General features: G+C 36.0%; 1 protein-coding gene across 7 annotated transcripts in view; it reads right to left on the reverse strand.

Moving 5' to 3' along the window:
- The window catches only part of RPS6KC1 (ribosomal protein S6 kinase C1), a 175,568-nt gene that overhangs the window by 113,545 nt on the left and 34,154 nt on the right, over positions 1-27,869 (reverse strand). For 5 of the 7 annotated variants that reach the window (XM_029935284.1, XM_029935283.1, XM_029935289.1 and 2 more), the window contains exons 5-6: positions 18,546-18,639; positions 7,389-7,751 (exon numbers count right to left, since the gene is read on the reverse strand). In XM_029935284.1, coding sequence (XP_029791144.1) covers positions 7,389-7,751; positions 18,546-18,639 — 457 coding nt within the window. Of the gene's footprint in view, positions 1-7,388; positions 7,752-12,956; positions 13,009-18,545; positions 18,640-27,869 lie in introns of those variants that run through there. The other 2 variants (XM_029935287.1, XM_029935286.1) reach the window with 2 other exon arrangements.

The raw sequence follows: 27,869 nt of genomic DNA on the forward strand, positions 1-27,869 counted from the left end.
GTTTATACTTTGGGTTTCTTAATATTTGAATAACTGTTATTCAGAGGAATAAATCGATGGCCAAAATTGCCTTTTACAGTACTTCAGTATATATCGTCATGAATGCACAAGAGACTAACCACCTTCATAGGGCCTGGACATGTTCTAGAACCAACCCTACAGTTCTGAGCTAGTCTAAGTGATTCAAAGGAATCCTAGGCATACACATGGGTTTGTGGTCTCCCAAGGAATTCTAGTCCTCATTATGAAAGGGAAAAAGAATGGTCAAGACCCAGTAAGAGACCCAGAATGATGTAGTACTCCAGCATGCTAGGTCACGGTCTGGATATCTCTGAGAGGCTAGCACGCATGTACCCAGGGCTGGGGTAAACTAAGAAAAATGGCTTTGTGTCACTTATTATACCATTTATTAGGATGAAAATTGCAGAAAACTGTTTGCGTCTCTTAGCTGAGTAGTAACATCAGAAATAGTATCACTGGTCAAAAATATCAACAAAATTATCAAAGGAAACTGAGATAGCAACCACATCCAGGAATGTTTTTCAATGTGAGATTTATAATGTATGCAGTAGATTTAAACAGAAACAAAGAGAAGACAATCTATTTTGAAGGCCCATCATTCAATTTTTTTTTATTAAGAAACTATTTTATATTCACTATCACAATACCTAGTACATACTACTAATAAAGCTTGTTGAATGCTCAACTGGATGGACAGATGGCTGAATGTGCAAACAAACGGGTCGAAGGAAAATAGAATGAATATCAAAATAAAGTTTAAAAATATTTGATACTCTTGGGGTGCTTGGGTGGCTCAGTAGGTTTTGGTTCAGGTCATTTCACAGTGAGTTCATGCCCAGCATCAGGTTTTGGGTTGACAGCATGGAGTCTGCTTGCGATTCTCTCTCTCCCTCCTGCTCTTACTCTCTCTCTCAAAATAAAGAAACTGACAAAAAAAAAAAAAAAGAACAAGATTTGTTTCTTATCCATTTCAAAAAGCTACTCTAATTAGGGGAGAAACGTATGAGAAGTAACATGGCATAGTTGAAAAGAAGACAAGATTTAAACTCAGAAAGACCTAGATTTAAATCTTAGCTGAAACTCAGCAGCTTTCAGTGTTGAGCAAATTGCTTACGTTATGGAAGCCTTAGTTTTCTCCACCTATAAAATGGGGATTATAATATCTACCTTACAAACACAATAAACCAGCAATTTTGGCACCTAGAACAAACTAAACAAAACCAGTTCTCAAATCAACTCTGTAATTCATAATGTAGCTCACAGATGGGTGTTACTAACAATGCTCGCCATCTGGAAGCTTCCTGTTTTAAATAATTATTCTTGCTAACTAGGTGCCAAGCTTTTAGAATCATTACATTAAATGTTTGTACCCTCTAAATTTTAGTGTCCTTAGACAAAGTCCAGTAAGACCAGCCATAGTTGAGCTTAAATAATGTTAAGAAAAATCCCTTGTACACTGATAGGCATGTAACAAATGATAAATTATTGTTATTATTTCAATATTTTATTAATACCTTTATGTCATCCACTTGCCACTCAACATTCTCACAATTATTCTAATAAACCCTCAGAGTATATAGGTTAATCATATCAGGCCACTGCAGAAATATATAAATAAGACAGAAGTGAAAGGCTATTTACTAGAAACATTCTCTTCAAAGATTGATTCCTTCAATCTTGATTTTTGGATTTTCTGTTTTAAATACATAAAGACCTCATGAGTTAGAAAAACAGAGGGTACCTTAATTTCAGAAGCCACCCCTGGATTGAGGAGATAAGTGAAACATCAGGTTCAAAAGGAGAATTCAGAGTTACCACTATCAGGGTACGCTTCTTTGTTGGATGGGCAAACAGAACTGCTGCTATTGTGCTCTGCCTCTAGTCTCAGCTGTGCAAACACCAGTTAAGTAAGAAAAACATCAAGCCAGCTTTATCAGATCTACAAACAACCCAGATAAACTCCTTTAGGATGAATAGTTAGGATGGATAGTTAGTATTTAGAATAACAAAATTTGCCAAATCATAAGAACCCCTATATAAAGAAGCACCTCTACTTAGCTCTGAAAGATCATTTTCTCTGGGTTATCAGATATCCAGAAATAATGATTTTATTATAGAGTATATGAAACCAAACCAAGGTCACAGATAACAATTCTGTTTTCTTTTTTTTTTTTCTCCACAAATAACTATTCTTGTAGCAAGAATTAAGTTTAAATGATTCACAGGTATTACTGGTTATAATGATGTTTCAATAACAGTTTTACCACACTAAGACACACTTTCCCTAAAAAACATCTTTTCTACTCATAAATGTCAAGTCAGCTCACAAGCTAGATCCCCCAATTCCCAACAAATTAAAGAATAAATCCATCATACTCAACATCACACTCAATGGTAATTAGCTGAAAGTGTTTCCTCTAAGAACAAGACAAGGATTCCCACTCTTGCCACTAGATTCAACATAGTACCAAGGGCACCTGGGTGGCTTAGTCGGTTGAATATCTGACTTCAGCTCAAGCCATGATATCATAGCTCCTGAGTTCAAGCCCTGCATCGGGCTCTGTGCTGACAGCTCAAAGCCTAGAGCCTGCTTCAGATTCTGTGCCTCCCTCTCTCTCTGTCCCTCCCCTGGTCGCACTCTGTCTCTTTCTCTCTCTCTCTCTCTCAAAAATAAGCAAACATTTTTTAAAATGTATACATACACACATACAATATATATGTGTGTGTGTGTGTGATTCAACATAGGACTAGGAGTCCTAGCCAGAGCAATCAGACAAGAGAAAGAAATAAAAGACATCCAAATCAGAAAGGAAGAACTAAAACTGTCTCTATTTGTAGATGGCATATTATATATATAGAAAACACTGAAGACTCCATCAAAAAACCGTTGGAACTAATAACAGATGAAATCTGTTACAAATCATTGCTGAAAGAAATTGAAGGCAAAAATAAATGGGAAGATATTCCATACTCATGGATTGAAAGAATTAGTATCATTAAAATGTCCATACTACTCAGTGAGATCTATAGATTCAATGCAATCCCTATCATAATCCCAATGACATTTTGCCCGTAAGTTGAAAAAAGCAATCCTAAAATTTGTATGGAACCACAAAAGACCCCAAATAGCCAATGCAATCCTGTAAGTAAAGAACAAAGCATTTCCTTATTTCAAATTATATTACAAAGCTACAGTAATCAAAACAGTATGGTATTGGACACATAGATCAATGGGACAAAATAGCCCAGAAATAAAACCACACATATATAGTCAGTTAATTTATGACAAAGGAGTCAAAAATATACACTAGGGACAGGACAGTCTCTTTACTAAAAAATACTGACAAAAATGAATAGTAACATGCAAAAAAAGTAACACCAGACCCCTACTTAATAACATACACAAAAAATTAACCCAAAATAGATCAAAGACTTGAACATAAAATCTGAAAACATAAAATCCTAGATAAAAACAGCAGGGTAAGTTTTCTTGGCATGACTTTTTTGGATCTGACATCAAAAGCAAAAATCGACAAGTGGGACTACATCAAACTCCAGAGGTTCTGCACAGCAGAGAGAACCACCAACAGAATGAAAGTGCAGCCTACCAAATGCGAAAAATACTTGCAAATCATAGACCTGATAAGGAGTTAATATCCAAAATATATAAAGAAAACATAATTTAATATTTTTTTAAAAACCAAAACAATATGATCAAAAAATGAGCAGAAGAATTAAAAAGATATTTTCTCAAAGAAGACATAAAAATGCCAAACAAGTACGTGAAAAGTTACTGAACATCACTCATCATCAGGGAACTGCAAATCAAAATCATAATTTGATATTACCTCACACCAGTTAGAATGTTTATCGTCAAAAAACAACAAGGGCGCCTGGGTGGCTCGTCAGTTAAGAGTCTGACTTCGGCCCAGGTCATGATCCTGCAGTTCATAGGTTCAAGCCCTGCTGTAGGCTCTGTGCTGACAGCTTGGAGACTAAGCCTACTTTGGATTCTGTGTCTCCTTCTCTCTCTCTCTCTCTCTCTCTCTCTCTGCCCCTCTCCCATTTGCGCTCTCTCTCTCTCAACAATAAATAAACATTTAAAAAAAATTTTTTAAGACAACAGATAACAAGTGTTGGCAAGGATGCAAAGAAAAGAGCACTCTTAGACACTGCTGGTAGGAAAGTAAAATCGATACAGCCATTATAGAAAACAGTATGAAGGTTCCTCAAAAAACTAAAATTAGAACTACCATATGTTCCATAAATTCCATTTCTGGGTATATGTCTGAAGGAAACAAAATCACTATCTCAAAGAGGTATCTGCACTCCCATGTTCATTGCAGCATTATTTACAATAGTCAAGACACACACACACACACACACAAACACAAATATTATTCAGCAATAAAAAAGAGAAATCCCATTAGTGACATGAATGGACCTTGAAGTCATTATGCTAAGTGAAATATGTCAGAAAGAGAAGCAAATTCTCTATGATCTCATTTATGTATAGTATCTAAAAACAACCAAACTCATCGAAACAGAAAATAGATTAGTGGTTACCAAAGGCAGGGGTGAGGGGTGGGTAAAGTTCCAAAAGATAGGAACTTCCATTTATAAGATTAATAAACCCTGTGGACATAATATACAACATGGTGACTATAGTTAAAAATACTGCATCACGTACTTGAAAGTTGCTAAAAGAGCAGACCTTAAAAACTCTCATCACAAGAAAAAAAACTATTAACTATGTGGGGGAAAGGATGTTAACTAAACTTATAGTAATCATTTCACAATACATACTATTCTCAAATCATTACAGTGCATACCTTTAGTATAATGTTATATGTCAGTTATATCTCAATAAAACTGGGGGAAATTGTTTTTTTAAACCAAAATGTCCATGTGCCTGTTAGGAGGGAGCTGGTACACATTTAAATACGGACCAGAAGCACTGCTCTGACATTACACTGAACACACAGTTAAAAGTATAAGCACAAGAACCGAAATAAAGGTTATTTACATACGGGTTAAAAATGAGAATTCTGTGATTGTGGTTCCACAGTTTGTATGAATAAAATTTGATCACATCATGAATAAATTAAAAAAAGACTGAAAAGCAATGAGTAAGGTATAAGTCTTTAGTTCCGATGGCACATTAACAACGAAAGCCAGTCCAGGGCAGGGATGGGTAACGTGGTTCCAGGATATGTTAAACAGGAAAAACACGTGTAAATGGTAACATTCCTTAAGACAGAAGTCTGCTATATTTAGTACCAAATTCTAGTGAGAAATAATTCACCATCATAATCACAAAGTAACTAACTAAATGTTATTTTTTTGTTACTTGCTGATATGCATCCATAATTCTCATTTTGGACTAAAGATTTTCATTTTTCTGGCGCCATCAAGTGGTAACATTATGAAGTGCTCTAAGTTTAAAGGCAAGTAACTTTAGACAGAAAAAGATCACACTGACATATCTATGTCAATTAAACGCTAGTGATTTTTTTAACACAAAATTATTAAAAAAAAAAGGGAGGGGGAGAATATCAGAGCTAACTACAACTCATCCAGATTTTAAACTCCCAACCCAAACGAGAGTTAAGACAAAGAAGAAAAATATGGAGATCTTTAAAGACCAGAATGCTCTACCAGCAAACAAAAACGCCAATTAACTATGACACTACCTGAAAAACAAAAATTAGTGGGGGCACCTGCGTGGCTCAGGTTAAGCGTCCGACTCTTGATTTCAGGCTCAGGTCATGCTCTCACGGTTTTATGAACTCAAGCCCCATGTCAGGTCCGCGCTGAGTCTGTGGAGCCTGCTGGGATTCTCTCTCCCCCTTCTTTCTCTCTCTGCCTCTCGCTGGCTCATGCTCTTTCTACCTCTCTCAAAATAAATAAATAAGCCTAAAAATATATTTTTTAAAAAAGGAACCAAAAATTTGTGTCAAAATGATATATATATCAGTCAAACCAGAAGAAATGCACCCTCCTGAAACTCCACTAACATGGCAGTAAAAGAATTATTTTTAAGGCACAAGCCCCCCAAGGACAAAGAGACCAAGAGAGAAGATTGCAGCAACATCATTTTACAAGCTTGAAAACAGATGGATGAGTGGTTATTGACTTGGGAAGCTCAAGAAAGCTGCCTGACTTATACAACACTGTCAATCTCCCCAGAGGTTGGTGAACTCGTAGCACTGGGTAGCTTGGAAATGAGAGTAAAGGCCAAAAACAAGCAAATTAGTGAAAATTCTGCTTAAGAAGCAATGATGTCACTAGACACGCTCCCTCTTCCTGTCCATGCAGCCAAGTATTCATCCTATACCACACTGGCAGACTGAAAGTTAAACTCTCATAAAACAGACCACTTCTGGGGGACAGGACGGCAAGTGTGGTGAGGGTGGCAGGGAAGTATGTGCTACAGGGGACTATGGTGATCGGATAGGTTCTAACAGGCCAAAGATCACAGAACAACAGTAAAAAATGATGATTTTCTGGAAAGAAAACTCTCAGGTCTTATCAACCTTTGACTTCTGTGTCCAGAACATCATGTAACTAACTGTGGTATGCTTTACTCTGTTTCTCACAAGGAAAAGGCAAATGACTAAGAAAGTCTGAGCTTTAAAAAAAAAAAAACGGTTAAGTTCTTTACAGACATTAGAAACATTCATCTCTAAATGTCCCAAATCATCCCAGTAATTAGCTGAGAATTTATGCCAACTGACAAAGGAAAGAACAGTAGACAAATCCAAGAGCCTTTACATTTCATCTCCTCTCTTCAGGCCAGCAGGAGTACATGCACTAAAACTCTGTGAATACTCCTGTGAGAGGTGAAGGCTGATGAACAGTGGCCATGTCAGAAAAAAAAAGATTATTATTCATACAAGAGGCGTGGAGATTTGAGTTTTTTAAATAGTTTTTGTTGGTTAATTGATCAAAGTCACAGAGCATTAAGTAGCTGATACTGCCTTCCCTTCATGTAACTGAAAGTTTACACTCAAATTTAGGTCTTTCTGTATGTTTATTTATTTATTGGCGAGTGGGGGAGCATGTGTGGGGGTGGGGAAGAGAGAACGGAAAGGGAGCGAATCCCAAGCCGACTCCATGGAGTCAGCACAGAGCCCAACACGGGGCTCGGTCTCACAAACTATAAGATAATGACCTGAACCGATATCAAGAGTCAGACACCTGACTGAGCGTCCCCAAATTTAGGTCATTTAATCTTTAGTAATTTCTCAGTTTCAGTCTTGTTTGGACATAGGATTATACACAAGATACAGTTACATGTATACACTTTTTTTCCAGACACCAACATAAGAACATTCCAAACCATATTAATACAGATAAAATTGTACCTTGAACACCTTCTAGGAGTAGATCAACTCCTTTCCTATAAAAATCAGAAGCAGCTTCAAAGTCATCTTCTTCTTCCTTTTTCAAAGCCAGCTTTATTAATTCTCCAGCTTTCTCCAAATAATCTCTCTTGCCAAGCTTGGACTTTAAACTGCCAGGAAAGAGGCTACGACTTTCTCGTTCTTCTTCTGTTTTGTTCTGTTCGCTGTCAGAAGCAACAGCCCCTAATGCTGAAGGATCCGAAGGAAGATTGAGACCAAAAGTTCTAATGGGAGAGTTTTGATTGGAAGCCATTCCATCATCTAACTCAGCAAGAGAATCCACGTCCACAGTAAGAGATACCAAATCACTGTCACTGGAGAAACCTAGAAAATAGAATAATACAAATGATATTAAATTAAGAATCAACCAAAAAGAATACAAATCGTGCTGACTATTCATTTGTTCATACTATCCGAGTCGATTAGGAAGGCTGTCATTGCCTGATGGAGATCAGTGCCTGGCCATGTGTTTTACTTTAACTGAATTCACTGCTGCATTCTCTGTTGCTCTAGAAGACCATCTCCTCTGCCTTAATTATCAAACTAAGACTGAAGACAAGTCTTTATCTAGTCTTGACAAAAGGAAGAGCCTTTACCACAAGACCTTTTAAACAGCATTATAATAAAGAAAAAAAAAATAAGAGCCTCAGGGTAAGACAAAAACAAGTGCCTGCATCCCCGCTCTTAAAACTTACCACGTGACCAAGACCAAGACACTTAATTTACTTATGCAGGGCTTTAAACGAATAGAATTCACGCATGTAAAGCATAATAGACTATCATTCAATTACAGCTATTATAGCAATTATGTAATGATTATTTAACTATTCTACAATGCACCCTCAGAGGTATGCTTTTAGATAATCCATATCTGGAAAATGTAACACCATTTGGTTGTGTGTGTGTGTGCGTTTTAATAACTAAATGTTTAGAAATTTTTGTTCCTTTCTTTCCACAAACTTTTGGAGAGAGCTTTGGTCTGTATTCACCTCTTAGTTTTCTGAAAGAAAATGATAAATAGGTGATACTGAAATATTTAGCAATGAACATTCTTTCTCCCATTTCATAGAACTGACTTCATGGTAAATGAGCATAATGTACAACAGTTATGAAACTTTCTGGTGTTAGGACATCCCTTTACATTCTTAAAATAACTGACAATCTCAAAAAACTTTTCTTTTTGTGGATTATGCCTGCAAATATCTACCAACCTTGATATTAAAATAGACTAAAAATTTTTTTAATAAAGCATTAAAGCCCATTACATGTTAACATAATTTTTATTAAAAATAACTATATTTTCCAAAACAGAAAAGTATTTAGTGAGAATAGTGACAGTTTTTACATTTGTGCAAATCTTTTTAATTGAAGATGACTAGCTTCTCATATTATGATTTTGCACTCAATCTACTGTCAGATGTTGTTCTGGTTGAAAGATTTGAGGAAAATCTCACATAGATATGTAATTGAAAGTGAGGTGAACATTTTAGTAGCCTTTTCAAATATTTGCAGAGATTGCTTTTTAATACTATATCAAAACTTGACAAGTGGTAGTTTCTTAAAGCTTAGTTGCCATGTAGAATATAAATTCTTGTCAATGAAATTTGTTTCTATTACATTCAAATCCATTGGCCTGTCTTGCTCACTGAATGGCTCTTTTATCCATGCATGCGTTTGCCATGTCACACGTTGGACATTTTGAGGGTACTGGTCCCCTTAGTTACAGTGACAAATCACATTTGTTACTACCACCGCCAATCTCAATAGAATATTCTTTAGGTCTTGGGGAACTGTCAAGCTCAAAGTAGCAGATACAAGTGCTCCAAAATTCAGGCATCTGACTGGCTTAGTTGGTAGAGCATATGACTCTTGATCTTAAGGTCGTGAGTTCAAACCCCACATTGACGTAAATATTACTTTAAAAAGAAAAAGGTTCTCTAAGATTCTAATTTGGCATTGAAAACTCAAATTTTACCAGTGGCAACAAACAGTGTCAGCTGTTTTCCTTAAAGTATCAGCTCATTTCATTGCATTTGAAAAACTATTTGCCAAATACCCAACTCTGAATAATGACAGCTTGTCTGTCAACTGTTCTTTCCAGCAAAAATAGTGTCCCAAGAGAAAAGCTGCTAGTTCTCGGCTCAAACAAGTGCTTTTCCTCAAGACAACCATGGCAATTCAGTTAGGCAGATGTGTTTTATGTATACTTCCATTTTATCACATAGAACATAAAAAGAAATGTACCAAAGGGTTGAGATTTGATAAAAACTAATAGCTTTTACTGCTTCATCAAGGGCATTCTTCGGTAAACTTAGCACTGGCATCGCTGCAAGTACGTGTCACGACTCCAGCTGCCATCTGGTATCACGGTCCTGATTCATGCTCGGCCAAAGCAGTTTGACCTATTGCTGCTTTTGCATCATGAGTGCAAATGCCAACACACTGAAAAAGGCAAGTCAGTCCCTAGACAATTGCAAAACTAATTTCTGCCTAGGGGACCCCCTGACAAGATCTCCAGAATACCCACGGGTCTGAAGACCATACGGTGAGAGCCACTTATCTATATCATTCAGTAAGTTTGACAACAGAGTTACATACAAATTAAATTTGGGAACCACTATGCAAACTGCATCACCACTGAATACTGACTTGCACGTTTCTCAGAAAATATATTAAAAAGAAAACTATTTCCTCAAAATCATATCCTAAACCAAACTTAAAGGTAGATGAGACTACACAATTCTAGAACAGGGATCAGCAAACCTCTTTTCTGAGGACTAGAGAGTGAATATTTTAGGCGTTGTGGGCCATGTGATCTGTGTCACAACAAATCAACTCTGTGGTTGTAGTACAAAAGCAGTCAGAGATAATATGTAAATGAATAAGCATGGCTGTGTTCCAATAACACTTCATTGATGAATGCTGAAATGTAATTCCATATAATTTTCCCATGCCAAAAAATAATATGCTTTTGAATTTTGTCAACCATTTTAAAATGTAAAAACCATTCTTGGCTATTAGGTCACATAAAAACAAGTGGCAGGTCAGATTTGGCCCGCAGGCCACAGTTTGTCAACTTATTATAGACTTAAATTGCTTACTTCATGTCAAATAAAGTAAGTTAGAATAAAAACATGTTACTGGCAGCTAAACTCAAATTTCAAATCAACTTTAGACACTACTTTGGCACCCCGTCAACATACCCTGTTTTCAGGGGCTTTTCTCAAATCCGTGGAATGCCCGTAAAGAACTAATTTTGTTCCCTAAAAGCAAAAGACTTCATTAAATCCAGCTGAAAGGAGATTCATTGGATCTGGTGGAAATCTTTTCAATCTCTGACATTTCAACTGTACAGAGAGCACTTCAAATTCAGAGTCTTTTACAGCAATCCACAAAATTATTTAACCACTGTTCTGAGAAATATATAAACTTTGTAACATTTTTAATGATTTTAAAATATTTTATATGTTTCAATGTACATTTATTTCCTTAAATGGGGGCATTAATGGTGTTAATTAAGTGGGGGTGGCCCACTGATGTTAATAAACAAAGTTTAAAAAATAAGTTCTGGTTTATACAGCTAATCATAAAAGAAAGGAAATGCTGTTACAGATCTTTTGTCTGCTCTCCAGTGTCTTGTCACTATAACCTTCACATCATCTATCAAGTTGTACTGTTTCACGTTTTGCCTGATTTTCCTTTTTAACGGGAACAATAATACCAAAGGGCAAAGGGGTAAAATTATGTGTACTCAGTTTCTTGGCTTTTGACCACAAAAATCTAGTGGCAGAGTCTTATTTCCTCTCTTACCTTTCCAATCTTATTTTGTTAGCAAAGGAAATCATGACTAAATAAAATTGGATCAGAGGAGTAAGACCATCACAATACCTGGGAAGAATATCAGATAATGAAATAAAGTAATAAATAACAATAATATTCAAATTATTTCTTTTTCAAATTCTACCTAATTCTAAATGAAGAATCTTTCAAAGTGAGCAAACAAAGAAAAATTAGCACATTAGGAAAATGAATTTGTCGAGCCCAACTAGGAGAGAAGCACAGGGAAGCCAAAAGACTTCTGATTTACCCCTTCTGGAAGACAATTTGACAATGCATAGAAGATGCAGAAAACATTCATACCTTTGACCCAGAAGTTCAATCATTTATACCAAAAACAGATATGATAAATAATCTATACCTGAGAATATTCATCACAAAAAATAGTGAAAATTGGGAAATAACAAATCCCTAACAATAAGAGATTATGGTATACCCCTTTGATAAAATACTGTACAGCTATTAAAAACTGTTACAAAAGAATATTTAATGCTAAAGTATTCATGATCTACAATGCAAACACAACAAACTGCAAAGCAGTATATATGTATACTATAATTCTAATTTTAAATCAGAAACAGAAAACATTAACAGTAATTTTCTCTGTGTGGTGGGATTACAGATGACTCTTAGCACATCCCTTCCACATGTATGACAGGCTCTGAAAGCTCTGTATTTTTATGATACCAAAGGACATCCACAAGGGCTAAAACTGGGAATCTGTGAATGAATATATGCTATACAAACATAATTTATGAAATACAGGCCCATAGGTACCATCCAGCAGTGAGTGCCAAGGAATTCCTAACTTAAGGGCGAAGACAGAAATGATCACAGACAGATCTGTCTGAAGCAGACTAGCCCTTCACATGTCTTCCTCACGTGTCTTCTTCCTTTAACTCTCCTCTTAAAACGCACCACATCTAACCAGGTCGTAAGCCTAACCCTAGCATATCCCAACCATACACTGTAACCAGTCAACTTCTAGGAAATCGCTTCTGCATTTAAGCAATTTCTAAATTCCCTTCTTCTCAATGAAGTATTCCCCAACCACCTCAAGAACACTCCCCTTTCACTACCACAGTAATGAATTATTTACGCACACACTTACACACACACACACACACACACACACACACACTTCTCAGTACCTAATTTTTTCACCTTACATCCTTAACACATCTTAACAGTGTTTGCTCAACTCCTTGAATTCATGGTCCTGTCAGTCAACCTGTTTTATGCAAAGCTATACAGAAATGTCATGTGAGGTGGAGACGAGCTTCCTAAAACCCAGAACGAAAGCTACTAAGATACAGAGAGCAGCCAACAAGAGGCTCTCAGTTAAGGTGAGTAGGAAGAACACTGTGGATAAGGCAGGGCAACAATTGACAATTCAGAGACTATTTGTCAAAAGTTAAACCAACCTGAAGTCAATCCATGTTTAAAGGGGCCCTCTGGAGCCATCATGAGAGTAAAAGGTACATCCTTCACCAACACCATCAAGACAAAAACCTAAGCCTTTTGGGGAAGGGATGGGAGGGGGAAGAGTCAAAGGTTCTATGAAAGCGTTCTGCCTCCAGGTTCATATCACAGAGATTCAAGTCTCAGGGCTATTAGAGGGCCCCAGGTGACCAGTTAAAAAGCAGCTACAGACATGAGGGGTTTATATAGCATCCCAGTTCACCTACCTACCTTCACCTTCTGTGCTTTGAACTGCTCAGAGTAGGGCAGTCTAGTGAAATCTGTCTAGGACACCACCTCTGAAAGACAGGCACCAGGGGAAAAGGTTGAGTTGCTATAGAATAAATCTTTATACTATAAACTATCAGAAATCTGTATTTGAAGACCATCTGCAAAAAGAGATCAGTTTCCTTTAGAACAACAGGTGGTCTCTCATGGTCAACTATATATAAAATACATGGCCTCATTATTATTAGCTGATAGCTTTCACTGAACACTGAGTTTCAGTCAACGAAAGGGAATTTCTACTTTTCCTAGTAGCAATGACTCATGCTTCACACACACAAAGCAAAATATCTAGCCAGCAGAACAAAGGTCACCCTGAGGTGGAAGACACATATCAATCTCCGTTAACAAGCCCTTATAAACATGATTTTAGGCAACTACCTAAATCTAAAACCTGAAGCTAATTAAAATTCCCATACTTGATTACCAACTTAGCATTTAGAAATAGCTACTGTTACTAAAAAGTGCCATTCCTCTGATAGTTCCCATTTTTATGATGTCCTGGGGACAAGTCTTTGTTTCACTCTTCACCCTTGAAAATTTATGAAAAGAGCATCAGAATATGTACCGCATATTTGGGGAAAAACAGAGTAAGTTCAGAGAGCAACTTATCAATCAAAATTACAACCCTCATACTGTTATCTTATCATGAAAACAACAAAAATCTATGAGCTGGCTTCTCTTTCAACCGCACGAACTTCCTACGCTGCCGCTCCCTGTGCTCTGCCCGAGCCCACCCTGCTGCCAGCACCCAGGCAGCTCACGCCGGGAGTTCTGTACCAAACATGCATTCTCACTGCCTCCCTCTCCATAAAACGAAATCTCTTCTCTCAAAATATATTTTCTATGATTGCTACTAAATACCTGGAGTGCCTCAGGTACATGGCTTAACTTCTCTGAAATTCCAATGTTAAATTGTGGAATCACAGATTTATCTGTATCATTCTTGATGTTCCTTCTGCCCTCAAACACTTCCCATGACATATTATCAAATTTTTTTACTTGCCCCACCCTAAAATCCAACCCTAAAATCCAACATTATCCTCAATAGCCCTAGGGTTTTTAAGAGTCAACATTTATCATTTGTATCATACAATGACACCTCATTTATGTTTATCTTGAGAATAAATGATCTGTTCTTTTACCTATTTTAAACTCCTTCACGAAAGAAAATTCAACTAATAAGGGAAAATAGATAAACATTAGGCAGATAAGCACTTAAGGGAAAAAGGAACGTCAAACTGAATAAGCATATTCCATCATGATACAAGAGGGCCTAGAATAATCGCGGTTACAAGATTTAGGGTTCTCATGGTGCCACCCAGTGGACACTTGCACTAAATCCTACTTCAAATTTAAAATTCCTTTCAATTATTTTTCTGTATTTTTGTTATCTTACACTACGCCATGTAGTGTAGAGACTTCAAGTTCGTCTGATAAATAGATTTAGGCTATTAAGTGGTAAACCAACTTAAGAATATTCCTTTTTAAAATCATCCTGCTTCAAAGTATCAACTTTAAATCAACGAAATGAAAATAAAACAAATAATATGTATATAATAAAATGGCACTTTGATACAAAAGATATTTTCAAACTTAAACTATATACCTTTCCAATTAGTCTTCCCTAATGTTTTAAAACTAATCAAAATTATTCAATTTATTACAGTTTACCTTTAATTTTCAAGATTTACTGGAAAGAATTCTCAACCCATCATCAAATAAAAATACAAATCTTGAACTGAGAGTAATTTTAGAGACCCTTTACATAGTCCAGCAATAGATGCTATTCTCAAAATGTACATCTCATTTACTCTAAAATAGCTAATTCAAGACATCTTAACAGATCCTTTCTTGTGTCTACAATTGCTACAATTGAACACCCAGGAGCTCTAAATCCACAATTTACAAGCCACAAAAAAAAAAAAAAAAAAAAAAAGGAGAAGAAGAAGAAGAAAAAAAAAAGTAGATCTGGCTACTTCCAGGAGACATTTAAGACTAGTCACTCCTGAGATCTTACATATAAGAAACTGACCTCTCAGTTTCTATTTGTGATTATGATCATCTAATTATTTTCTCTGGCATGCTGTATACACCTGGAAAAGGTCCCTCCCACAACCGCAAAGGAAATCAAGTCACGTATTGGGAAGAGGAAATGACACAGGTTCTCAGATGAGAGTCTACCAACATCAAAGGCTCCAATATCAAGGCCATCATGGCAGTGAAGCAACCTACATCCTTCAAACGGGCCAACAGATGAGAGAAACATGTCAAGCAGCTCGATTCTCGTGCACCATTTTGGCCGAGTTTTCTAAATGTCATAGTAACTTCATAGCTAAGTTCAATCAAACAAAAAGATGCAAGTTTAAAAAGGAAATAAGATGTTAACAATCAAGTAAATCTTCCATCTTTAAAAATATATCTGTCGTTTAATTTCTCTCGACAAGGGATATGAAAACAACAAGCATTTCATTTTAAAAACATAAAACAATATAAACTTTTTATCTAAAAACCTACTGAATAATTTTATATTTCTCAACTTCATATTAGATAAAATATACTTACCAGTTAATCACCAAATGGTTGGTTTTATGGAACCTTAAAGGGGTTTCCTCTATCCCATTACAATCAAATAATGATAATTTTTTAAGCCACTAATCCAGCTCTTTATGTTTTCCTCAGAAAACTTTCCTTCAAGGTAAATTAAGACCTGTTGATTGCATTTTTATGGTACTAATAAAAATAATGATCACAGCCTCTACATCTGTTCTCTGAGAGGTGATATACTTGCCATGTCATTCTAACTCTACTGAAGGACCTTGAAACAGCGGACTATAGATTAAGATTTGCCCCTCTGGCTCATTTCACTGGCAAACTAAATCACAAGTGTAAAAAATGAATACACCTTTGAAACACCATTTAAAATACTACACTCAGAGGAGATGTTACGGAGTGAATCACCTCCTCACATTTTGGCTCTAAATCCAAACCCTGAGCACTTGCCACCACAATCCGTCTACAACTCTGTTTCGCTGCATACCTGTGGGGCCTGGCTGGCTGCCAGCTTTCCCCGCACCTCTGCTAGCTGAGGCCGTCTCCCTCAGTTGTCTCTGGAGTTCGCAGACCTTTTGGTAGGAAACTATATCTTCCACCTACCCAGTGTGCCTGACAATCTCATGATATTTAAAAGTCATTTCCCCTCTCAAATAACAATGAATTTGCAAGCTGTCTGACACTCTGATCTGTATTTGTCAACAAGATGTCTTTCAGCAGGATTAATTAGTCAGGCATAAAGGGAAGGGGTAAAAACATCTAAGCATTAAGTGCCTTTCTACTTCCACGTTTTGCATTCTTCATGGATCACAGTGTGTTTCAGACACGGTAATACAGTTGGAAAACTAAACTACACACTGACAGGATAAAATGTCAGGATTACTTTTAGATAGGATAAGTCTTTTCTGGTGTTTTTAACAAAAAGGTAGCCCCTAATTTCTCTCATAAAAGCATATTCCTGAAAGATAAATCCTTTCGTGGAGGGCCTGGGTGGCTCAGTCAGTGGGGCGCTGGACTTTTGGTTTCAGCACACATCATGATCTCATGGTTCGTGAGGTCAAGCCCTGCATGGAGGTGGGAAAGGATTCTCTCTCTCTCCCTTCCTTTCTCTGCCCCCACATTTTAACCCTGAGCAGTCCTCCATGTTTTAGAACACTATCCCAAGAAAACTCATTCCTAATAATAATGTTCTTACTCCTCTCTTCCAGACTATAACAAAGGACAAAAGACCTCTGTACCATTCCGATACATGATGGATGACCTTACACTCTAACAGGTTCCTGAGATACATGTCTCCCGCCATGGCTGCCTCTCACCTAGTAAAAAAGCCTTATTATGAATATCAAAAGAATATAATGATTCCCAAATCATGTAACCTTAGATTCCTGTAACAAAACATAAAAGGAGAGAAACTAAGAAACATTCTAGAATTTCTAAAAACTGTACTCCTCGTTGCACACTCCTATGAATCTCTGTAACTCTTATTTGTCCACTCTCGGATGTCACCAAATCAGCACGTTTATAGGGAGAAAATACTCTTTCCCTCTTCTAGGAACAGAGTATCTCTGAGGCAACAGCCAGATCCTGTTATCCCAAATACATAACCTTCCAAGGAAACCAGCTCTAGAAACAGAACCACATTGGGATCCCCAGCAGGGAATAAATTTTCCAAACCCGAGCAAGGATCACAGATCAAAACAGGTCATAGGAAAAAGGTATTTGTTTTTCCCAAAAAACATAATGGATTGTAAACATGTAAATGTAAATAAATACATGTAAAAAAATTACTCTGAGCAAGATTTTTCTATGACCTTGACTGATTTATGATTTAGTCTGGAGTCAAAGGTATAGAGGATCCAGTGGAAACCCCTGGGCCTGAGGTGCCCATACACAACACAGAACACTAGGGGTAAATGCACAGACTTTGCTCCTAAGTCCATGGGAATCACCGTGAAAAACAAGAACAGCTAATCACTTCTCAATGTTGTAGCACCAAAAGATTCAGCCTACATGAAGAATGGGAATTTGCTGCTCCTACCAAATTAAGATGCCAATTTACTGCAATACATCGATTTCAGGTGATGTATGACATCAGTGCCCCCACGGAAGTACCACTGCAGTGAGATCAGGGCCACCTCCCACAGCAGTCACAGAGCGTCCTCCTCTACCAGACACTGTCACTCATGAAAGAGATCAAGAAATAACTAGTCTATGATTTTACTTTTATATAAAACAAACCTAAGCTGCCTCAAACAAATCTAAATACCTATTTCTAAAAATAAATAAATACATATATAAATAAATACCTATTTCTAAAGACTCTCCCTCCCTGTCCCCAAATATTTTTTTTTAATTCCACAATCTTCACTGGAAGAAAACTAGCTAAGGAATCTAAAGACCAACATGTATGTATTTTAAATCTTCACAAAAATTCAAGGATGGTTTAACAAGATTAATAAAACAAGATTAAGCTTTCTTGAATTAAAGTGATTAAAATTTTTAAAACTGCTTTGCTTTACACCCATGTTATTATAAAACATACTAAAGACACTAAAACTGCTTTAGGTTTATTCTTTCTAGGAACATGACTAAACTCTTAAAGTCAGCTTTGAAATTAATTGTCTAAAAGTCAGATGATGCTCAATTAACTTTAGCAAGGCATTCTTATACTACACAATATAAATTCTGAACACTTATTATGCCCTACTTTATCAAATCTGCCATTAATTGTAGGATAAATCATTATTTTTATATATCACTATGAAAGAAAAAAAGCTGTCAGTTAAATATAAGAGGGTATCATCAACCCAATATCACGCACCTAGTATTAGTGATACTAAAATGTGAAAAGCAAAAAGCATCTTAGAATTGGTGAAATCCTCTCAAACTCCTAGAGCCATCTATTCTTTTGCAATTCAAATATGATGTATAGTCTTGTGTAATCAAAACCACTGCAATGAATAAACAATTAAAATATCCTACCTTCAGTACTACACTCAGGAAAGCTATCAACATGGGAATCCGAATAAGCTTCAGCAGGTCCAATCAATTCAGAACCATCATTAACTATTCCACCCTAAAAAGAGAAGAGTAATTGTGTTTCGTTGTCAGTAAGGACATTTTTTAAATGTGTAATAAATGAACAATAGTCATCTCAACTGAGTACATATAAGGATTACGGAAACCATTCATCTGCTAAACTAGATTACATCTTTTTAAAAGTCAATAGGAATATCAATATTGATTCATCAACTGTAAGAAATGTACCACACCGATGCAAGATGTTAATAATAGGGGAATCTCTGTGAAAAGTACAGGGGAGATACAGAAAAGCACTATATTTTCTGCACAATTTTTCTGTAAACTAAACTACTCTAAAAAACAATCTAGGGGCGCCTGGGTGGCATCCGGCTTCGGCTCAGGTCAGATCTCACGGTTCGTGGGTTCGAGCCCCGCGTTGGGCTCTGTGCTGACAGCTAGCTCAGAGCCTGGAGCCTGTTTCAGATTCTGTGTCTCCCTCTCTCTCTGACCCTCCCCTGCTCCAGCTGTCTCTCTCTGTCTCTCAAAAATAAAATAAAATAAAATAAAGCAATAAAAAAAATTAAAATCTAAAATAAAATAAAATAAAATAAAGAACAATCTATTGTTAAGATCTATTATTAATCTATAAGAATTCAAAAGGAATATTATCATATTTATAATATCATGTGCTTTTTATAAAAGCACAGTTATAAAAATCTATCAAAAATACTCATTTAAAAAATGCAGGGGGGAAATAAAAACCACCCATCAGCTAAAGACTGTTACTCAGCATCCTTAGTGCCTGGTCATTCTAATTAGTGATAAATGATGGGATTCCATTAGAAGTCATTTAATTTTACCAAGATAAACACTAAAATATATCACATAGCACCTCAGTGATTCCAGAAGTACCCTAAATTTGAGAACCATTTAGACATAATATAAAACTAAACAAATATAAGATATTTGTATTACAGCAACACATTTTTTAAATGTCTATTTATTATTTTTGAGACAGAGAGAGACAGAGCACTAGTGGGGCAAGGGCAGAGAGAGAGGGGGAGAGAGAGGGGCAAAGAGAGAAGCAGGCTCCAGGCTCCAAGCTGTCAGCACAGTGGCTGATGAGGTGCTTGAACCCATGAACCATGAGATCATGACCTGAGTTGAAGTCACTTAACAGACTGAGCCACCCAGGTGCCCCAAAGCAAAACATCTTTAATAAATATAAAATTGATTCCTCCATGTGATCATTATTTTAATTCTATATGTAGGTTTCCAAATTCAACCTTCAAAAACCTGTTTTCTCTTACTCCGTGTACAACTACAGAATACTATTTATCAGATAGGTGGTGTTGGTATGCTTCATGCTGTGGTTTCATGCTTCAATCACAGGTATAAGGACTTAAAATTCCTAAATAATTTAACTAACTAAAATAATAGCTCTTCTGCTCCATAACATCTTTCCTTCTACCTTCCACCAACAGCTCTACATCCCCAAACATTACTACCAAGATAGCAAACCCAAGAAAAATACAAGACCCCTTTTTCCTCTCTCCTTCAGCACAAAGAACTTAATTGTCTTTAGCTGTAATCAAAAGTCTCCCAGTCAGCTTATCTTTAAGAAAGAGAAACTTGAAGTGGTCTCTCTCAAATTACCAAATTTTATTTCACAGACTATTAAATGAATGGGAACTTTAAAACAATTACTCCCTTTAGAAGCAAGAATTTATAACTTTATTCTATTTGTTTATTAAAATATTCAAATCACAGTTTGTATCTGAATTTTTCTCCAAAAAAGAAGAGTCTCTATTTCAGACTAAGCCATAAACCAAATCTTAAGAAAATCTGCAAGTATACTGAGAATTTTGCCAGACAAAGCTCACTTTATTTACAATCTCAGTTTACAGAAAGTACCTTTCAACCATTAACTACCTCTTCTGCTACCAGAGATGTGGACTTTGTTACCTATATATAAAACGGAAATATTATTTATAACTAAGTATGTTGTTAGGACTAAAAGATTTCATACATGCAAAGTGTTTAGAACAACATAAGCACTCATTTTTAATTTATTAATAATATTAGCTGATATAAGATCTGTTTACAAGATGAAATAAAAATAGGATAGTAAAGAATATTTAAAAAACTGTTTTAGCTCATAATCTTACAGAAATTTTATTTACTTCATTTAACAAACAATACTATACAAAATAAATAATATGGAATAAATCTTTAATTAAACAAAATAATAAAAACTGTTCCATAGGAACTCAAGGGAAGTAGTGGAGAAATATGTCACAATTCTATTTTAATCTCTACATTAAATCTCTAGACTAATTGCTATTTTGATCTCTTATTCAAAAACATTAACCACTTGGTGTTCTTTACTATGCAGTAGAAAGAAATTTATTACACAGCAACTCAACATTTTTTGTTAATGAAATGTCGATCTAGGGGTGAAGGAGTTCAGGTATGATGGAGTAAGAAGACCAGCAAATGCTCTCCCCAAAACACAATGCTCTAACTGGAGAAACATGTCAAAACAACCATCTGAGCCTCTGGAAATTGACCAAAAACGTATGACAAAAGAAGAAGTGGTTACCCATGAAAAACCACAAAACCACAGGTAAGAACTGTGGGGGTCGGTGGCATTCTTGCCTGGGGTTGCTCCCACCTTCTGTCCCAGCTGGGTTGCCATGGTAATTACGCAAGGGCAAGGCAAGCCTTGAAATTCAGCAGATTCACTTGCAGAGGAGGCTGCAGCACAGAAGTCCACCCCAAACGGGACCATCAGTAATAGGAGCAATCCCAGCACCGGTGCACAGTGGCTCGGCAAGCATGAGGTTGCAGCAAGCAAAGGACCAGCGTATTAGCCAGACATTTCACAGGGAGTTACAGAAAGTACACAACCATAGAGGTTCTTAACAAGCGCTCTACTCGCCCGTACAGGGGAGACCAGAGAGGAATCAAACTATCTACAAATCCCCAGCAAACCACAATGGTGCACACACACAGAGGAAATGCAAGAGATCTCAAAGGAAAGCAAAATCCAGGGCAAACTTAAAAACTGCTTGAACTCTGAAATATATCAAGAAACACCAGCATATGGAAGCAGCATATAATGGAACACAGTGTTTAAATACAAAGACCAATCACTGGCTGACCACTAAGCTATGCTGTTACAGGACTAACCCCTGTAGTCAGCCAGGTTTAAAAATACAATAAAAATTAAAAACTAAGCAGAGATATCAGCAGTCACACACTGTCCATTAAACAGACTCCACAGATTCAGTACAGACATGCTACTAAACACACTAACAGAATAATGCTAACAACCCTTAGGGTAAAAATCAGAACTCAGATCTGCCATATTATCCAAAATATCCAGTTTTCAACAAAAAAAATATGAGACATACAAAGATATAACAAAGTGTGTACTCTATACACGGAGGAGTAGGGGAAGATATCAGCAGGCAGTAGCTCTGAGGGCGGGCAAAGAAATTGGACTTAGAAAGCCAAGACTTCAAAACTACTATTTATAAATAAGTTAAAAAACTGAAGGAAGTCTAAGAATTTTTTAATTTTTTTGTGTTTATTTATTTTTGAGAGAGAGAGGGCACGAGTAGGGGAGAGACAGAAAGAGGAGGAGACAGAATCCAAAGCAGGCTCCAGGCTCCGAGCTGTCAGCACACCTGAGATCATGACCTGAGCTGAAGTCGGACATTTAACCAATTGAGCCACCCAGGCCCCCAAGGAAGTCAAAGAATTTTTAAAAGTATGATGTGTATGACTTATGAAAGCAAATATAAACAAATATAAGTTATAAAAAAGAACCAAATGAAGCATTATTCACATAAGCCAAAAGTGGAGATAATTCAAATGTCCATCAGCTGATTAACAGATAAACAAAATGTGGCACAGTCATACACAACTAAAGGGATATTATTCAGGGATATTAACAATGAAGCCCTGACATGTGCTACAACATGCACGGACCTGCGAAAGAAGCCAGAACAGGCAGATCTACCAAACAAAAGACAGATTGGTGGTTGCTAAAAGTTAGGGCAAGTGGGGAAGGAGGAGTAGTACTAACCGGCCCAAGATTTCCTTATGGGGAAATGAAAATGTTCTGGAAGGGAATAGTGATAATGGTGGCATAACTCTGTGAATATACTAAAAAAATCACTAAACTTTATACTTTAAAATGGTAAATTTTATGTTATGTGAATCTCAATTTTAAAAAGAGAACCAGAGAGAAATCATAAATTAAGAGATATAGTAACAAAATGCAATAGATTTGAGGGTGAATAATAAATGAACTTGAAGATCAAAAGTAACTACCTAATATGAAGACCGTAGGAAGGGGAAAAAAAGATCTAATTAACAGTAAAGAGAACCAGAGAGGTGTAAAGGTAATATTAAGCATATCAACTTACATGCTCCAGACATGAGACAGGAAAAAAAGCTGCAGAAAAATCTGAAAAGATGAGGCAGAATATTTTCTTTTTTTTTTAATGTTTTATTTATTTTTGAGAGAGAGAGAGAGAGAGAGAGACAGCGTGAGCAGGGGAGGGTCAGAGAGAGAGGGAGACAGAATCGGAAGCAGGCTCCAGGCTCTGAGCTAGCTGTCAGCACTGAGCCCGACGCACGAACCGTGAGATTGTGACCTGAGCCGAAGCCTGACGTTTAACCGACTGAGCCACCCAGGTGCCCCGAGGCAGAAAACTTTCAAACTCTGATGAAAAATAATAATCTACAAACACGAGAAGATAAATTAAACCCCAAATAGGATAAACAGAAAGAGATCAACACCATGAGCCACACTGCTGAAAAACAAAGGCTAAATTCCGAAAGCAGCAATAGAAGAAGACTTACATAACAGAACTACAGTAAAATTAATATCTGACTTCTCATAAAGAACAATGAAAATCAAAATGGTAAGTTCAAAATGCTAAAAGAAACACTGTTTATCAATGATTCTATATGTCCAGAAAAACTCTTCTTTAAAAATGAAGGGTAGGAATGCCCGGGTGGCTCAGTCAGTTAAGCATTTGACTTCAGCTCAGGTCATGATCTCATGTTTTGTGAGTTCAAGCCCCACATCAGGCTCTGTACTGACAGCGTTGAGCTTGCTTTGGATCCTGTCTCCCTCTCTCTCTGGCCTCCCTGCTTGCACTCTCTCTCTCTCTCTCAAAAATAAATATATATTTTAAAAAACGAAGGGTAAATGAAAATATTTCCAAAGACTAAGATGAATCTATTTCTAGTAAAGCCACCTTACACACAAAAAGAGAAACTATACGAAAATCCTTCAAGCTCTGACAACATACAGAAATTCAAATCCACCTGAACAAATAAAGAACACCAAGAAAAGGTAAATATGAGGGTAAATACAAATGAATATATAAATACATGTCCTCTTTTCTACTCCTAACTTCCTTAAAAGACATCAAATCATAACACTATATTTTTGGGTATATATTTGAGATCTATCTATGATAGTAATAACACAAGAAAGGAGGAATGAATAAAGCTTTATGGAGCAAACTTTCTATATTTCACTGGAATTAAGTTAACTTTAATCTCAAATAAATTGTCATAAATTAAAATGCATTATATTAATCCCTAGAACAACCATTAAGAATATAATGTAGGGGTACCTGGGTGGCTCAGTCTGTTAAGCATCCAACTTCGGCTCAGATCTTGATCTTACGGCTCGTGAGTTCAAGCCCCATGTCAGGCTCTGTGCTGACAGCTCAGAACCTGGAGCCTGTTTTGGATGTGTCTCCCTCTCTCTCTGCCCCTCCCCTGCTCATGTGCTCATGCTCTGTCTCTCTGTCTCTCTCTTTCTCTCTCTCTCTCAAAAATAAATATTTTTAAACAAGAATATAACTTAAAAAACATAAAAGAGGAACTTAAATGATACAATAAAATATATCTAACACTGATGACCCACAAAGGGGAAACAAAACAACAGACAGTATATGAGATCTATAACATATAGCAAAATGGCAGACAAAAATTCAATCATATCAATAATTACCTTAAATATAAAAAGACCAAATACACAATCAGCAAGAGCAATTTTCAGACTAGATAAAAAAATATGATCAAACTAGATAGTACATGTAAGAGATGCCCTTCAGAGTCAAAAACACAAATAGAATGAAAGCACAAGAATGAAAAGAAAAGGTTCCATGCCAAACATGACTGTCAGAGACCTAGAGTGGTCTCTATTAAGAGTGGTCCATATATTAAAATCATACAAAATAGATGTTAAGACAATAAATATTATGTAAAACAAAGCAGGACGTTTCATTAGGATAAAAAAAATCAACTTATCAGGAAGATATAACCACTATATACATGTATATGCCAATAGAACCCCCAAATAAATAAACATTAACAACTAAAAGGACAAGTAGAAAATTCAGGGATGCCTAAGTGTCTCAGTCAGTTAGTGTCCGACTTCAACTCAGGTCATGATCTCATGGTTTGTGGGATCAAGTCTCATGTCAGGCTCTGTGCTGACAACTCACAGCTTGGAGCCTGCTTTGGATTCTGTGTCTCCCTCTCTCTCTGCTCCTCTCTCACTTGTGCTTTCTCTCTCTCTCTCTCTCCCTCTCTCTCTCTCTCTCTCTCTCTCTCTCTCTCTCTCTCAAAAATAAACAAATGTTAAAATTTTTTTAAAAAATTCAACAATAAATGGAGGTTTCAATATCTTACTCTCAATAACTGACAGAAGTAGGCAGAAAAGTAGCAAGGATACAGAAGACTTAAAGATCACAAACAACTAACTTAAACTAAAATTTATATAAAATTCCACCTCACAACAGAATATGCATTCCTTTCAAGCACACATGCAACATTCTCCATGATAATTCATATGCTAAGACATAAATCAGGCCTCAATAAATTTAAAAGAATTGAAATCATACAACACATGTTCTGGCTATAACCACAAGAAAACAAAATTAGAAATCAACAATAAAAGAAACTTTGAAAATTAACAAATATTTGGAAATTAAAGAACGTTTTTCTAAATACCCTATGGGTCCACAGAAAAATCACAGAAGAAATCAGAAAATGCATTGAACTGAATAAAAATCAAAACAAAGTATAAAAGGCTATAGAATGAGGCTCAAGTATTGCTAAAAGAAAAATTTATAGCTGTAAATACTCATGTTAGATAAGAAGAACCACCTCAAATCAGTAACCTAAGCTTCCATTTTAAGGAATTAAAGAATTCCAAAGCAAGCAAAAGGAAGAAAATAAAGTTTAGAGTGGAAATCAATAAAATAAAATAGACAGTAATGAAACCAAGCTGGTCTTTTGAAAAAATCAGCAAAAAGTATCAAACTTTTAGATAGACTGACCAAGAAAGAAATACACCAGATACAAATTACCAAAATCATGAATGAAAGAGGGGATATCACTAACATACTCATATAAATTAAAGGCATTATGGGGGAATACTATGAAAAATTTATGCCAACAAATTATATAATTCAGATGAAAATTCCTGGGAAGGGACAAGTTACCAAAACTGATTCAAGTAGAAAGAGAATCTAAGTAAAGCTATTCTCTTGTTAGACCTACAATGAGCAAAGTCAAATGTGAAATCTTCCCAGACAATTCCAATACTAGGTATATGCCTAAGAGAAATGAAAGGTATGTCCACACAAAAAACTTATATGCCAACGGTCAGTAACAGCATCATTCATAATAACCAAAAAGGAGAGAACCCAGTCAGCTGATGAATGGACTAACAAAATGCAGCATATCCACTAGCCATACAAAGGAACACCACCAAAAGGAATGAGGTATTGATACCTGCTGTAAGATGAATTAAATCTGTAAAACATAATGCAAAGTGAAAGAACACAATTATGCTCACAACAGCATCAAAAGAATAAAATGCTTAGAATAATTTTAATGAAAGAAGTGTCACACTTATACACTGAAAATTGCAAAACATTGCTGAGACTAATAAAAGAACACCTGAATAAATGGAGTCATTTCATGTTTGTGGGTTGGAAGACATGTTGCTAAGATAATAATTTTCCCCAAACTGAACTACAGATTTAATACAGTTTCAACAAAAATTCCATCAGAATTTCTTGTTCATATGGACAAGCTAATGCTAAAATTTTATGGAACTTCAAAGGATTCAAAATTACCATAACAATTCTGAAAAAGTATGAATAAAGTGAGACAACTTACACTGTCTGACTTCAAAACTTGTTACAAAGCTACAATAATTTTATAAGTACAGGCACACAGATCAATAGAAGACATCAAAAGTCAAGAAATAAACCATTACATTTAGTCAATTCTATTTTTAGCTACAGTGCCAAGCTAATTCAATGTGGAAAAGATGGCCTTTTCAACAAACAGTGCTGAGACTGTTAGATATTCATGTGCCAAAAGACAAATTTAGACTATCACTTCACACACTATACAAAAATTAACTGAAAATGGATCAGAGACCTAAATCTAAGACTAAAACTTCTAGAAAAGAACACAGAAGAAAATCTTGACTTTGGGTTAACCTAAGAGTATTTGTATATGATTCCCCCCCCAAAAAAAGCATGATTTATAAAGAGAAAAAAAATGATAAATTATATTCCATCAAAATTAAAAAATTTTGTACTTCAAATGATACCATTAAGAAAATGGACAAGCCATATGTAATAAAGCACATATGTAATAAAGAACTTGTATCCAGAATATATTCAGAAAATATATAACTCAATAATAAGACAATCCAACAAAAACTGGACAGATTTTAACAGATATTTTACCAAAGTATATGAATAAGCAGCACATGAAAACAAGTTCCTCATCATTAGCCATTAGGAAATGGAAATAATTAATACCACAGTTAAATACCACTGTTACACATACTAGAACAGCTATAAATTTAAAAATCATAAAATACTAAGTGTTGGTGAAACTGAGTAACAACCAGAGCCTTTGTACATTGCTGGGGAACCTAACAGTATGGTCACTCTGGAGAATAGTTTGGCAGTTTCTTAAAAACATAAATTTACCATAAGACTCAGCAATTCAACTTCTCAGAATCTACCCAAGAGAAATGAAAACATATATCTACACATAGATTTGTACACAAAGGTTTGCTGGCAGCAATACTAGACAAAAACCCAAAAAAGTGAAAACAAACCAAATGTCCATCAATTTGTCAATGGATAAACAAAATGTGGTGTGATCTATATAACAGAATACTATTTGGCAACATAAAGGAATAGAATACTGATACGTGAT

Source organism: Suricata suricatta, chromosome 3 (assembly GCF_006229205.1).
Source record: "Suricata suricatta isolate VVHF042 chromosome 3, meerkat_22Aug2017_6uvM2_HiC, whole genome shotgun sequence".
Classification (NCBI taxonomy): Eukaryota; Metazoa; Chordata; class Mammalia; order Carnivora; family Herpestidae; genus Suricata; species Suricata suricatta.